Source organism: Hippopotamus amphibius, chromosome 6, assembly GCF_030028045.1.
Source record: "Hippopotamus amphibius kiboko isolate mHipAmp2 chromosome 6, mHipAmp2.hap2, whole genome shotgun sequence".
NCBI classification, from domain to species: Eukaryota; Metazoa; Chordata; class Mammalia; order Artiodactyla; family Hippopotamidae; genus Hippopotamus; species Hippopotamus amphibius.
In genome coordinates this window covers 156,046,902-156,062,525 of record NC_080191.1, presented here as the reverse complement: position 1 = coordinate 156,062,525, position 15,624 = coordinate 156,046,902, and the positions used below count along the sequence as shown (strand labels likewise).

General features: G+C 36.2%; 1 protein-coding gene across 2 annotated transcripts; it reads right to left on the bottom strand.

Annotated features, from left to right (window-relative positions):
• Positions 1 to 498: 498 nt before the first annotated feature.
• TTC14 (tetratricopeptide repeat domain 14) lies at positions 499 to 10,241 on the bottom strand. Of its 2 annotated transcripts, XM_057738802.1 has the most exons (12): positions 9,929 to 10,241; positions 9,324 to 9,448; positions 9,019 to 9,218; positions 7,980 to 8,064; positions 7,752 to 7,881; positions 7,275 to 7,430; positions 6,768 to 6,839; positions 6,245 to 6,364; positions 6,018 to 6,140; positions 3,882 to 3,999; positions 2,840 to 2,949; positions 499 to 2,024 (listed from the first exon to the last, which is right to left on the bottom strand). In XM_057738802.1, exons 1-12 carry the CDS (start codon positions 10,087 to 10,089, stop codon positions 1,121 to 1,123), a joined length of 2,304 nt encoding a protein of 767 aa, XP_057594785.1. In that variant the 5' UTR covers positions 10,090 to 10,241; the 3' UTR covers positions 499 to 1,120. The 2 variants fall into 2 exon arrangements, 1 of the variants encoding a protein (XP_057594785.1); XR_009054302.1 differs by lacking the exon at positions 499 to 2,024 and having other exon boundaries at positions 2,833 to 2,949; positions 3,383 to 3,999.
• Positions 10,242 to 15,624: the final 5,383 nt, after the last annotated feature.

Genomic DNA, 15,624 nt, shown 5'->3' with positions numbered 1-15,624 from the left:
CCATTATAAACACCTATGACTCCTATTTATATCTATCTCTAACCCTATCTATACAGTTTTCAATAATTTGGGGAGGATCCTTACAACCCAAGTCCCTTCCTTCTTCAGTTCTAGTTGCTGAAATTTATTCTAAGTCCATGCTCTGTCAGCCTAGTCATTTATTCAGACTCTAAGAAAGGAGGTATCAGGGGAGAGGTATTAAGGAAGAAAAGCAGATATGCAGGCCAGCTCTAGGCTATTTAAAAACAGGCCCAGTGCCTTCCCAGCTGGACATCTTCAATACTAGGACAGTTTCCTAACTTCCTTTCCCTTACTGGAAGACCAGGTTTATAGTGTGCTTCATTTGCCACAGCTGTTTTTGCTGAAAGGACTCTGCTATCCTGATCTATTTTTGCCTAGAATGTAGTTTCTTAGGGTCTTGCCAATACTTAAAGAAACTTCTTAGGGCTATACTGCTAGCAAGGGGGAAAAAAGAGAAATGAGCAAAATGGGCCCCTATTGAACTTTCATGGCTTTATTCCTAAGGTACTTGTTAAATAGCTGGTACATAAACCATTTAAATTAAATCAGGCTTTAGAGGTCAATTAGACAAGACAGATAATCTGTCTACTGTTTTAAAATAGAAGTTATGCAAAAAACTTAACATTTAAACAAATAATGAATATAGAATGGTACTTAAGGAACATTCAAATATATCTCTTTCAAAAGTCAAGAGCTTTTAACAGAGGAGAGAATGAAATAATTTTTGATAAAAACGATCCAAGTGTTCAATGCACAAATTTAATACTCTCTCAAACATCAGGATAAGGTGGACCCAGGGAATTCTCACACACGTAATACAATCAAGAAACAATACTTTGAGTTATCTTTAGATGAAGAAATTTAAGTCATCAGAGTAAGAAATAACTGTATATAAACAAACACATGAAGCTATGAAAAGGAGACCTACAACTGAAACAAATATACTTTGAGGATTGCTACAAAAAGTATTTGATTTCTGTAATCTCTACAAATAAAATAACCGCAGGAGCAGAGATTTCTGCACTGGACTGTTATTACTAAAAGACCCAAACCTTTTATTTAGAGCCTTTAGTGTAATGGTGCTAATCCCCTTAGCATATTAATTTTTTGGCTTACTTCCTTTTTCTTTCTCAAATGCAGCTATCTGATTAAATATATTGAGTAAATTTTGAGGTAAATTTTTTTTAACTCCACTTTCTGACTGTCCCTCTTCTGGAACCTCTGTTTTAACATCCTCCTCATAATTACTCTCTCTTTCACATTCTCCTTGATTTTTATTTAACTGATATCTTTGCTCATGTCTACTGAAATCACGTGATCCAGAATGAGTGTATTTTTTGTATTTTTCAACTGACTTCCAAGAGTAGTCTGAACTTGCTGGTGAAGTGGAATATTTCATGGAACCTGGCTCCCACCTCCTATAGTGCTCTTTTCTTCCTTCTGTATCTTTTTCAAATCTTCTATAACCATATATTTTTACCTTGTCCTCTGAATTCCTATGAAAGGAATCTGAGGAATCTCTTCTATTGGAAAAATGTCTTTCTGATTTATATGGCTTTTCTGTTTTGCTACTACCTGCCTGAGTTTTATAGCTATTATAAAAATCTCTGGGATCTTCAGACCTACCTCCAAAATCATCCGGAATTTCAACTGAAGATGAAGAGAGAGGGCATCTATCTTTTTCTTTTACCTGTTTCTTTTGATATGGTAACCTATCCTGCTTTTCCAGTAGTTTTTCCACTTCTTGTTTTTGATTAAGAAAAGATGCTGAAGTATTGGCTGGAACTGGGAAGCACTCATCTTTCTTATTCTGATCTATCTGATTTGAGGATGCCTTAGCTGAATGCCTTTTGGAACTTCGAGAAGACTCTGAGCGGTTCCTCTTATGTTTCTTATGCCTTCTGTGACCAGAAGAGGAAGAGGATGATGAAGAAGAAACTGACTCATCAGCAGAAGAAACACTTGAAGAGGAAGAAGTTGATTTTCTTCTTTTTTTCTTTAGCCTAAAAAAATGTAGTTAACTCATCAGATATATTGAGTATAAAAATGTTTAATTATTCATAAAGATTTTAGTTCTATTTTATCCTAAAGATTTCATAAAAGTTGTGGCTTAGATAAGGAATTATAATAATAATCTTAGTTACTACAAGATCCAATTTTACCATTAGTCATGACTTTTGGGAAAAATACTGTGTAAACAGTTGTCACTGTAAGCAAATCCATCATTTCTGAAAGACACAGTGACATTTCCAACGTTACCTTAAAAATTTAAGACCATCTGAACACATAAAGGAGAGAACTGAAGTTTTATATTTGGCTACCTCTAGGTTCACAGTTTTTCTACCTCAGCACTATTAACATTTTTGGCAGAATAAGTCTTTGTTGGGAGGGTAGGGTGGTGGTGGGGGAGTCCTACATCACTGTAGTAAGTTTAGCAACACCCCTGACCTGTACCCTCTAGATGCCAATAGCACTCTACCAGTTATGACAACCAAAAATGTGCTCCAGGGAACAAAACCGCTCCCAGCTGAGAATTACTGCTCTAGTTCTAAAACATCTCTCCCTAAAATACAGATAATTAAAATAATTTATATATTTTAATTCTGAGATTAAAGTTTTCTGGGGGGCAGAATTCTAGCCTTCCCTTCCACTTTGCTTTATCTCTTTTATAGAAAAATTTATGTTTCACACACTTGATAAGAATCATTGATTATGTCTTGAAACACTTTTATTTTTTACTTACTTTACCTCCCATGTGGCACTTTGGTTCAACTCAGTACTTGCTTTAAGTTTAAAAATACTGAATATTATAGTTTACCTTTTCTCCTCTTTTAAGAGCTTACGCAACTTTTCTGCACTTGTTTCTATTTTCTTTGTTTTCTGCTTTTCTTCCTTTTCAGCTTGTTTTTCTCTTAATTCCAAAGATTTCTTTTAGAACCCAGATATCAGAAAAAACCACACGTTAAAAATAGCAGTATATATAAAACCCAGTTTTCAAATGACCAACCCCCCCCCCCCAACCAGAAACCAAATGTGATGTACCCAAATCACCATATATCCAGCATTAAACAAGTATTTTTAACATATAAAAATTAACCACACAGGTGTTTGGCATTAATCATTGGAACAGCCAGAACAGTATTGAGGACCATATTGCAGTTGGTATTCCATGAAAAAAGGGGAAGCCATTGCATTGATACCCATGACCCAGAGTGCAAGAAAGGGAAAAAATAAAATACATGAAAAATTATTAAAAAAACATTAAAAATTTAAACAGGACACAAATTTTATAAATAAAATTCAAATAAAGAAATTCCATTAAGGTGAATTGAGGGGGGAATCATCATGTTCAAATACAAACCATTTAAAAAATAGCACAGCCCAGTTGGATGCATGATTATATAAGAAATCATTTTCCAGTTTGAGGATGGGGATGAGCAGCACCAGATGTCACAGACACAGCAGCAATGGTCCAATTCAGAAGAAAATGCATGAGAAAACATCATCATCAGTATTACAGGAAAAGACAGTTTAAAATATTTCTCAAAAAGGTTTTTATAATAGCTCAATTACAGTAACAATACTGAATTCTGTAACCACCAGGAAAGCTCACTACAAGGACAGTTCTCAAAACCATATACCAAATTTAGGCAATGGGAATTTTCTCACAGGGCTATTTTTACTTTTGAGTATTAACAAAACTATGAAGCAATGTCAAACCCAATTAAGAAAAACTGTATCTAAAAAAATTTTCATAATGCCTTAATTAAGTGATCTAGAATAGTTTTCCCTAGAAGAAAGTTAAGTTTTGGCATTAATTTCAAATATCACTAAATTTCTAAGAGGAAATAAAGAATCACCTGCATATATTTATGAAGCTTCTGCAAAGCATCATCTGCATCTTTAAAAGTTTCATCCAAAGCCAAAGCTTTCTTATAGTAACTTTCGGCATTTAAAAACTTTTCTTCTTCTTCTAACCTAAATTTGAAAGGAAAATTTAGCTTTTGGGGGGTCAAAATTAGAAATCCTCAAATATGCATATGGGCAGAGGCTTATATGAGAGACTTTATTAGGGAAAAACCATGTTTAGCTAATTATTTTCCAAATTGAACAATACTTAACTATTGTGCTTTTACCGTTTTTGTGGGTAAAAAGACAATATAAAACCAAATAAAACAATCAGAAAAACTGAACTCAAAGATACAAAGAACAGATTGGTGGTTGCTGGAGGTGGGGAGTGGGCAAAATGGATGAATGGTTTATATACATCAGGGTGATTACAGTTAATACTATATTGTGTATTTGAAAGTTGCAAAGAGAGTATATCTTAAAGTTCTCATCACAAGAAAAAAAAATTGTAACTGTGTGATGATGGGTGTTAACCAGACTTACTGTGGTCAACACTTCGCAATATATACATATATCAAATCATATGTTGTACACAGCCTGAAACTAATATAAAGTTATGTGTCAATTATATCTCAATTAAACGAATAAACAAAAAAACAAATAGGAATCCATTACTGATAACTAAAGCCATTCTGTAGGTCAAGCACCAGCATTTTAGTGTAATATGTGAAAACACACGATCAACTGATATTCTCTGTAAATTCAGTATGATCTTGAACTTTAGCACAGAATTATACAGGCTGGCTTTTCCTAGTAATTTATGAAGAATTTTCCTTTCTACAGAAAAATTTTCCCAGAAAATTCACTGCTAAAATTGGAAATACCAAGGCATACATGTATATCATAACCAGCCTATAGATAGGATAATTACTAGATGATGCTCACAAGTTTATGTTGTGAAAAATGAGAATTAGAAAGTTTAGATACAGGGCAGTGAAAGGATTTTACAAAATATTTTCAGTTTTTAGAAAGCAGGAAAAAGTAATACTGTAAAACAAATTAAAAAAAACAGTGGCTTCAATGGAATCACTCTGTCAGACTGGATGAGGGGAGTAAGGGACCAGTCAAATACGATCAACATTTTTGGCCTGGATGATGGAATAGATGGTGTTGCCATTCACTGAGCTAAAAACTACCAATATGTGAAAAATAAGACAACCACATTTAAGTACTAGTTTATGTACCTAGTGAGGAAAAAAAAAAGCTGCTCCAATCTCTTGGGTCCAAGTAGATGTTCATATCAGCTAAAAACAAACATTGCAAAATTTCATTTATATGGAGTTCTGGAATGATCATACAAACTGGAATGATCAGGCAAATTCATGAAACAGAAAAGGGATGATTCTATTTAAAAAATTAATAGCAAAAAAGATGCTATTAAGGATAATTGGTCTTTAATTATTAAAGCAGGCTGTTATCAAATTATTTATATTTAAAGAATTATGTTTCTTCAAAGTATTTTATAAATTAGACTAGTCTATTAGTCATTAAATATTTATGATACAACTACTATGGCCAAGCAGTATGCCAGTAGTCAGGATAGTAACATAAGTTATAGGGTTTGTTCGTAATGTTTTGCTCCTCATTTAAGCTAAGTTTGTGGATTTTACGAAACAAAGAAGAGCAATAACCAGAATACAACAGTGAAATCTTATTCACAATTAACTACAGAGTTCTCAGTTTATATTTCTGGCATTATAATTACTAAAACAATGAAATGAATTAGAAATTTCTATTAAACAAAAATTTCTAGTGTATGTCCAGGAAAAGAATATTAACTAATTTCTTATACCTTTACATTTATATTTCTATGCAATGAAAATAAATATTCAGAACAGTGAACTCAAGACACTAAAATACCTCCAATCGTAAGGAACCTAAGTAATAAGGAAGGAAAAAAGGACTAGAAAACATAAAGAGAACTATATTTAAAAGACACTTTCAACTAAAATTGAAACTTAGAGCATTTGAATTAAGTGAGTTAAAGATGCTATTTCCTTAAGTTCAAGATTTTATAGGAGTTGGTTGAATAAGAAAAAAGTCACAACAAAAATATATCTCTGCTATTAAAAATATCTGACACTTACTGCCCTCCTCTTTCTACAAGTGTCTGGCAGAGGTATTTTCTTGCATTCCTGTGAGTTGGACAGTTTTCCAATGCAAGCTCAAAATCTTCTATTGCTTTGTTCAGACTTCCTTTTGTTGCGTATCTATAGTTATCAGAGAAAATTAGAGTAATTTATCTTGTGAGCTATTCATAAATCTTATGCACATTTATCTTGTAAATATTCCTTAAAATCCATGATCCACTTACAATGCTCCACGAGCTACCAAAGCTTCCACATTTTGTTTGTCTATTTCCAGAGCCTTATTGTATTCATTCATAGCATCCACATGGCGTCCAACCTTAAAATAATCAACTCCAATCTTCACACTAAAAAGGTATTTGTAAAGCATACATAACAAATATTTCACAGAATATCCAAACAAAATGTTAGCATGAATAAAATTTTAAAGCACATCAAATTTGGTTAATATTTAGTCTTCAGTATTCTCAATATAACTAAGAAGTATTCTGTCTTTGGATAATTTCATAATACTTATGAGATCCAGATATCAACGTACTAATTCCTTTTTTAAAAAATTAAAAATATTGGCTCAAACTTAAATCTTTAAAATTTACAACATAATACCATTTACACGTATAAAAAAGCTAATGTCAAAAAGGTATCATTTAAATTCATTTATAAACAAATTTGGTCTTAAAGATGACAGCATTCTTGCCTTAACCAAACCTTTTAGACTAATGCAATTGTTGAAAGACAAAGTCGTCATACCATTTTAAAGCCCAAGATGCAGACTGCTTCTTTCTTAATGCAGAAGCAAAATCATCTTCAGAGAAATTTTTGCTATTAAAGAAAATAAAAGTCAAACTGTAAATACTTTTTTGGGTAACTATATCTCCCTCTACCTGACAGATAAAAACTGAATCCCATGCAAAAAATTTGTATTCCATTTACAAAGCAAAATTCTTGAACTCTCAGGAATGACTATTATCGTTAAACAGTATTTTTCTTTAGCATATACACAAAAGTTTTATAAATTTTATACATCTTTCTCTGCATCTTATAATTTTTTTCTGCATGTACATGGTCACATGGCACACATCAATCACTGATAAAAGACTCCATTCCAGAAGGAGAAGGGATCACCTAGTTTATTCAAACTTCAGCATACTGCTGCCACCAAGCTTAGGATAATCAAATATGTTCTTCAGTTATGCAGCTTTTGACCTTAACACCACTGACCTCATCACTTAATAGAGTAATAATGATTTACTATACCTTTGTAGTCCTCTCATTAAAGATGGTGGATTAGATTCATCTATTCCTAGTTTTCCTAAAAGGAATTCTACTACTCCTGGATTAACAAATCCCAAAGAACTCTGCATGACATTCTCATAGGATTCCAAAGAATTGCTATTTAGTTCAACGCTTCTCCTTAAAAAAAAAAAAAAAGTCACAACAAAAATATGAAAATGATTAACACAATTAGCATGTCCCATTTTCACTAAGGAAATAACATTATCACATGGGATTTAAATACGCAGACCATTTTTGTACCTGAAGGTGTGGTAATTATGATTTGGTTCCTTTTACCAAGTTTGAAGAAATTTAAGGGTTATAAAAATAAAATTAGCATATTCTGATATAAGAGAAATTAGAATTCTACTTTCTTGTTAGAAGTTGGGCTAAATTTGCTATTTTGTAGCAAAGAAATTGCTTTGCAATTAACTTGTTGAGACAATGTGGATAAATTACCTGTAGTGCAAAGGAAGTTCTTCGGAACTAATTACACCTAATTTAATACTAGATAGGTGTGGTGGAAGAGATGAGCTATATAGAGATACTGCAAGCTTTTCATGATATCTGTCAATATCCTTGATTGCAGCTTAAAAAATAAGAAAATTAAGTTGATTAACAAGGCAATGCAAACTAACATAAATATGACAACTGTTACTTTTTCATTAATATAATGAAACTGATCACCTCGAATGATATCACCAGTTTGGTAATATGATAAAGGATCCCCGTGGTTACTGAGAGAAGGCACATCTCTTAGTGGACATAGAGCCTGCAATGAGAAGTACTGTAAAACACCATACATTCTATTTTTTGGTGAGAATTGTCTTCTTTTATTCTAGTTGTTCAGTATAAACAGCTTATAGTTGACAGGAACATTAAAAAACAACTAGCACTCTAGGGTCTAAATTTAAATAAGGATTTAAATAATTTCTGTGCCCAACATAATAAAGCAAGTTTTCTGGTTCAGGTCAAAAACTAAAATCTCATGAAATTTGCAATTAGTTTTAGGAAGCGAATATAAGTATGGACGATGAAACAAAAAGATATTTTGTATTTGTTAAGTATAAAACTAAAATTTGTCCAGAAAGTAGGGGAGTTCCAAATAAAATGAAATGTGAATTCTTCAAAGTTTAGGTCTGTTATCCAGTTTGTGATACCTTCTCTTCTTCCCTTTCCATCTGCCTTAATAGACAGAAAATGTCAAACCTTTTAAAGTGACATATTATTTCCAATTTAGGTCTACTCACCTTGGGCAAAGTATCTTATTATAATGTACCAATCACTTAATTTAATTATTGTAAATACATATGGAATAAATAAGAGGAATTTGTTTCTAAATTATCCACATGCAAGTATCTAATGCTGAATACTAAATAAAGACATGTTCAGCTAGAAGAAATAACCCCAGGCTACTAACCAGTCTCACCATGTCCACTGATATCTCTTTGAGTATTTAAAAAAGGACCCCACCCCTGTCACCCAAAGGGACCAAAACCCCCCAAAACTAGAAATGAGGACGGAAACTGTAAGCAACTCTATTACTAATAACTTTTTAAAAGGAAAAGGTGCTTTACATTTCTCCAATTAATACTTATTTAATTCTTAAAACTATGTCTGCAGGGTATACTTAATTACAACTGGGTGGAAAGACATAATTTTTGCATTGAGATGACATTTTATCAAAAACAGAAACATTCAAATAACTGAAAAGTGAGGAACTTACTGTGATTTCTAAGTGGGATATATCTCTCATAATGCCACTGCCTAAACAAATCAACACCATGAAAAACCCAAATTCCCGAATGGAACTAATTCTTCCAATCACTATATCACCACGCTCAATATCTCGAAAAAACAGCTCTCTCCGGTCCACACTAGGTATCTCCATGAATTGCTCTAAAGGTGGCATGACTGCATAATGATCTGAAAATATAATTAACAAAATTACTAACAATAGCTTTGTGTTCTGCTTCATCTGAAGTGCTGTTAAACCAAACCGCAATCAAACGATTTTAAGATTAAACTCACCTTCACTGTCTTCATTAACTTCAGAAGTTGTAGGTGTATTTGATTTCCAGGAGAGTGCAAAAAGCAGATCCGCTTTTTTGGAAATGAATTTTTGTATCTCAATGTTGTCAACTCTTTTCTCTTTTCTTAAAAAGAAACAAAATTTATGAAAACTGGTTTACCTGCAAAACCTTTTAGTACGTCCAAGCTCCTGTTCACGGCTTTCACAGCCCAACCGGATCCATCCTAAGCTCTCGGCCTTACAATCTCGGAAAAAGAGTTTTAACCAGGGATCCCCTCATTCGCCGGTCTGTAGGTGGAGGGCGCGGAAACTTAAAAAGAGACAGCCACACTGTTCCAGATACACAAGCCCAAGGGATTTTAGCTAAAGAATCCGCGCCTCTGGTAGGGCAGTACCACGTTTAAAGAGTTCAGCTCGCATCCCGCACCGCTCTCACACCAGGAGCGGGCACCCTCCTCCATGCTCCCCTCGGAACTAGCGCCGCAGCCCTCCCGTGGTCATGGCCTCGGCTCCGCTCCTTCAGGACTCAGCCGCCCGACTGCGGTAGTGGAGCCCGGGGCTGCGTCCCCTCCCCCGTCTCGCAGCGGCGCCGCCGTCCCATTACCTGCCCTGCAACGACTGCTGGGGCGGCGGGCCCCGGGTAGGCTCGGCCACCGACCCCAGAAGGCTCCGGAAGTGCGGATTGTCCTGCTGTTCGCTCCGGAGCAGGGAGAGCAATGACGGCCCGTGGAAATTCAGTGACTGCCGCAGAAGATCCCGGTCCATGTCTAGAGACTGCCGGGCCCAACGACCCGTGGGCTGCCAGCCCCCCGTTCGGTGCCCACTACTTCAGCCCCGTGGTCCTGGAGGCTGAGGAAGCGGCCAGGAAGCCGACGGAAGCACACATGCAGACACTTCCCCAAAGTGGCCTCCCGGAAGTGTTCTGGGGCCGCCCGCAGCGGCGGTGCTGCGGAGCTCAGCCTTGGTCTCGCGAAATGCAGCGAGATTACGGAGGCCCGAAGGATTGGGCCAAGCGTTTCCGGAGCTACGCAGTGAGTGCGGCTCTGAGGTAGTGATGTGTGCGGCAAATTTGCTGTGTAAAATTTTTGAGGTGTTATTGCATTGAAGTGGCCCGAGCTCTGATCTGTGGTAAATAATAATTCATCCTCCTATTTAGCGAGGCGCTTGTAAGTGCCAGGGTCAGGATGAGAACCCCAAATAGATTACAAAGTTTCTTTCGTCGAAGTACTGGCTGGATAAGTCAGTGCCTATGCCTCAGGCATAACCACATGAAAACGGCTGCTGTGGGAGATTTCCTGGTAGGCCGAAGGGCAGAAGAAAGGAAGGACACTAACAGTCATTAAACACTGGAATTGTGTTCTCCAGCCATACCCTGTTCACCATTAGTGATTTTAGAGTTAAAACCAGAATGGCTTTAATGCTTAGACGTATGCAGATATACATTCTTTTTTATTTCTTTAAGTGGTTTCTCAAAATTTAGTGCCCATAAGGTTTACTGTATAGTGTGTATGCTAAAGTCAGTATACTATAATTAGGAGTAGTTCAAGTGATTTTCAAAGGTAATTGTGACAGACTTTTTCCCTCCTGTAGCTACTGACTTGGGAACCTAACCACTGTACCTCATCATACTCTCATTTTGGAGATTGAGGAAACAGGCCCAGAGATTCTTTTTCTTTTTTAATTAATTAATTAATTTAATTTATTTATTGGCTGTGGTGGGTCTTCGTTGGTGCACACCGGCTTTCTCTAGTTGCTGAGAGTAGGGGCTACTCTTCATTGTGGTGCGCAGGCTCCTCATTGTAGTTGCTTCTCTTGTTGCAGAGCACGTGCTGTAGGTGCGTGGGCTTGAATGGTTGCGGGACACGGGCTCAATAGTTGTGGCTCACGGACTCTAGAGCGCAGGCTCAGTAGTTGTGGTGCATGGGCTTAGGTGCTCCGTGGCATGTGCAGTCTTCTGAGAGCAGGGCTTGAACCTGGGTCTCCTGCATTGACAGGTGGGTTCTTAACCACCTAGGAAGTTTCAGAGATTCTTAATATATTGCTCAATATCATCAGCTGGCAAAAGGCTAGATGTACATGTCAACCTATGACTGAATAGATCCTCACTGGCAGAGTTGCTGGAGAAACTATTTTTATCATATAGAAGGCCTAACTTTAATATTGAAATAATGTGGCTTTGTGTTATTCCAGTATATTAATGTCTGTGCTACTTAAGTCCTGTAGTTTAGTATAGTCCTCTTGAGCAAAAATGCATAGCAGCAATTATTCTGTCACCTCTCCAACCTTGCATATTTGGGGAGATTAGTTTGCCCTTCATTGTCTCACCACCCAGCCAGAATATAGTGAATGCCTTCACACTATTTTGGGAAAAATCCAGGCACATAGGTAAACAGTTTATTGAAACATGAGGAAATGGAACAAAGAATGTAAGTTTAAAAGACAATACCTTTCAAACCACTAGGGGCCCGTCAGGAAAGTTTAATCAGTGGTGCAGACTGATTTAAGCTACAACTCTAGACAATGGCTGTTATTAGGAAAGAGGGTGCTGTCACTGATAAGGAAAGCTGAGCGCTAAAGATAACTATATGGACATTCTGATAGATAAGATACATGATTTTAGTTACAGTTGATCTGTAATTAAGGACCTAATTACCTCTGGAGGGACTGGGAAGCCAGTGTCTGAGAACCAGATGCTGGACAGTGGCATTTAGTTTGAGAATGTCCCCTTATGAAGCCATTCTTGAATGACACATGCCTTCATTGCTATGGGATCTGGCTACTCTTTTTCCTCTTACCAACACCAGAGTAACCTCCAGCCACTCCATATCTTGAACATCTAAAATTGCTGTGATATGGCCATGAAAATAGGAAAAAGTAGCTGCTTTTAGAGGGTAAGCAGTGTTCATCAAGAGTGACATTTATTGAATGCTAGCTGTATACACGGTAGTGACAGAAAAAATAAACTTCAAGCGGGTGTAATCAAAACTCAGGCTGGGGTTTTCTATCTTTGGTCAGTGCTAGCCTTGAATAGAATAGTGATAGTAGTAGTTAAGTGCCAGAAGCAACCTTGTTCTTCACTTTCCAAATACCACTCCCACAGCAGGGGGTTGAGCATTTTACAATTACAGATGTATTTGAATTAATTTTCTGCTGGGATGGGTACATGTGACTTTGAAGGGGACAGAGTATGGGATCTTTGAGGTAGTACTGGAGGGAGTGAGGAAAGTGAGGGAACTAGTTTTGCTTTGTATGGTGGAGAAACCAGTCCCTCATGGAGCTTCTCAAGGTGGACATAGAAAGAAGACATTTTTTTTTCACTTCTTGATTTAATTTTTTTGGTTACTGGTTTGACCGTTAAAAATACTTAAAAATATTTTCAAAGTAATTTTTCCACATTAAGCAGTATGAGTGATTAGGTGAATATATGAGTAGTAAGAGAGGGCAGGGCTTCAAGACAAGCATATCTTTGGTGTCTTCACCCTGGGCCTATTTTTATTGTGATGTCAATTTCCATTTCCAAATAAACACATATATACATCTTTTAACAAATGCTCTCTAGGTCCTGGAGATATAAAGATGAAAACAAAAACAAAAACAAAACCCCACCTGGTTCTTGCTTGGCACGCAGTTCAATAGAAGAGTAGACGTAAGAAGAAACAAACATGGCACAGTGGTAAGTACTATTGTTGTGGATACCTGGTACGTGTCTATTTAGTTCCCCTTCTTTTTCCTGGGGGGTGAGGTAGTGAGAACTGATGAAGGTAAGAGAGGAGAGGAGGAGGCAAGTATGTGCATTGTAGGACAAGGGAGCAATATAATTAAAGGAGTAGAGATGTGAAAAAGCAAACTGCTTTCTGGAGACTGCAAGATTGAAATTGAGTTAGGTAGGGATATTTTAGTCATGGACATTTTGGTTATTTATGTCATTTCATATTTTTCCTATAATGAGGCCACTTTGTTTCATTCATTAGCATGAGTTATAAGAGGTTTAGATTACAACTTTGTTACCATATAAGGTAGTTTTGTTTTATTCAAAGTTCTATTCAAGGGACATGCCTGGCTGTCCAGTGGTTAAGATGCCACGCTTCCACTGCAAGTTTGATCCCTCTTCAGGGAACTAAGATCCCACGTGCCGTGCAGCATGGCCAAATAAGTAAGTAAATAAACAAACAAACAAACCCCCACAAAGTTCTATTCAAAGTCCCACTAAATTGACTCAAGAAAGAGTGAAGAATACTAAATGTAAACTATGGCTAGACCAGCCAAAAATCCATCCTCATTATTAAAGAAATAATAAATAATCAAACTACAAGCCCTTGTGATAAGGGTTGGTACATCTTTATTATTCAGTAATCTTTGTTTTCACCACCTTCTCTTTTCATTTTTTTTCTATCACAGACGAAGACATCTCTTTAAGAAAAACATTGCCAGTCTAGTATTTATCCACTTGAAGGTGCTGTAAGATCATTATTAGCATCAAATTTTCTACCCTTTACCAGAGAACCAACTGCCAATTAAACAAAGATTCACGGGTGGGAAATTATGACCTGTCATATAAAGTCATTTTAAGATAGTTGTGTTTCTAACACCTTCTCCATTTTTTAGTTACTGGTAAATGTTTTGAAGATATTACTTGTGATCAGTTCATATCTCATTGTCTAGGATTGATTAGCTCAGTTATTTTGAATTACTTTTTCCAAGAGGAAAGATCATTGGTTTTAGTTCCAATCTGGGCTGGTTAGATTAAACAGACTCATGGGTGAATACTGCACAACTCCAGAGAACGGTAGTGGTGGTGGTATTGGTGCATTTACATCATAGTCCATGTGCGATACATGTGGCACTCCCAGAGATGTGCAATGTTTAATCATACACAGTGACCACCTGCATTTCTATTCTCAGCCAGCCATTTATCCATGTTTGCTTATAAAAAGGACTTGAAAATAGAATGAGGATATTTAAGAACAAATCCATGAGTATTGAAAAAAACAAACTAATTGAAAGATATGTAGAATACTTACATGGAATAGATAGGTCAGTATGCTTACCTTCAGGTACTTTGTCAGGTACTTTTTTGCTTATAAAGATACACACACACACACTCTTCTTAGATTCTCATTTTGTGGTAGTTTCTTAGAATACTATGCAAGAGAACATGTCAAGATTATAACCAAGAAAAATTGACAGTTTGATGCTAAATAAATAGTATTCCTTGTTAATACATTCTGGGCTGGTTTGATACTCATTTTTTTAATGCAATTTGGGCGTTTCTTTGAAAAAGGGTAATTGATCATCTTTGAATTTATTTTTCATTTATGTTTTTCTTTTTGCCCTAGCCACGTGGCTTGTGGGATTTTAGTTCCCCAACCAGGGATTGAACCCTGGGCCCTCAGCAGTGAGAGTGTGGAGTCCTAATCACTGGATCGCCAGGGAATTCCCTGATCATCTTTTTAAAAAAAATTATTTTATCTATTAAACTCTAGTGTATTTACAATATTGTGTTAGTTTCAGGTATACAGCTTCAGATTCTTTTCCATTATAGGTTTTTACAAGATTTATTGAACATAGTTACCTGTGCTATATAGTAAATCCTTGTGGTGATCATCTTTTAATTATTAAACAGTAACTCCTTTTTATTTTATTGATGGCAACACCAAAGAAGAATTTCAGAGACTAGAAATATATTATTGCATTAGTATATTTCCCCCTTAATGGATCCATTAGAAGAGCCAGCATATCTGGGTAAAGATTCAACTTTGATCCTTCTCACTTTAGTTGTAACATTTTATTATTGGTAAACATAAAGTGGTCAAATTTCCAGATGCAATTAATTGAATAAATGAGTGAATTCATCCAGCAAGTATTTGTTGAGAGTTATACACTGTTTCAGATGTTAAGGATATAATAGTGGACAAATGCAGCAAGATTCCTGCCGTCATGGAGCTTATATTCTGGTGGAGGGAGACAATAAGCAATAAATGTAATGAATAAGTAAATGCTGTAGTATGCAAGAAGGTGCTAAATCCTATAGAAAAAGAAGAAAGTCAGGGTTAGGGATACTGAAAGTGAAGAGGGGTGGGTGTGGTACTTTTAAATAGAATGGTTAGGGCAGGTCTCATTGAGAAGATGACATTTGAGCAAAGACTTTAAAGGAGATGAAGGAATTAGTCATTCAGTTTATTTGGGAGAAAAGAGTTCAAGGCAGAGGGCACAGCCAGTACAAAGGTCCTAAGGCAGGTTGGTACTTGGTGTGTTGAGAAAAGCAAGGGAGACAGTGTGGCAGGAAGAGCGTGAGCACGG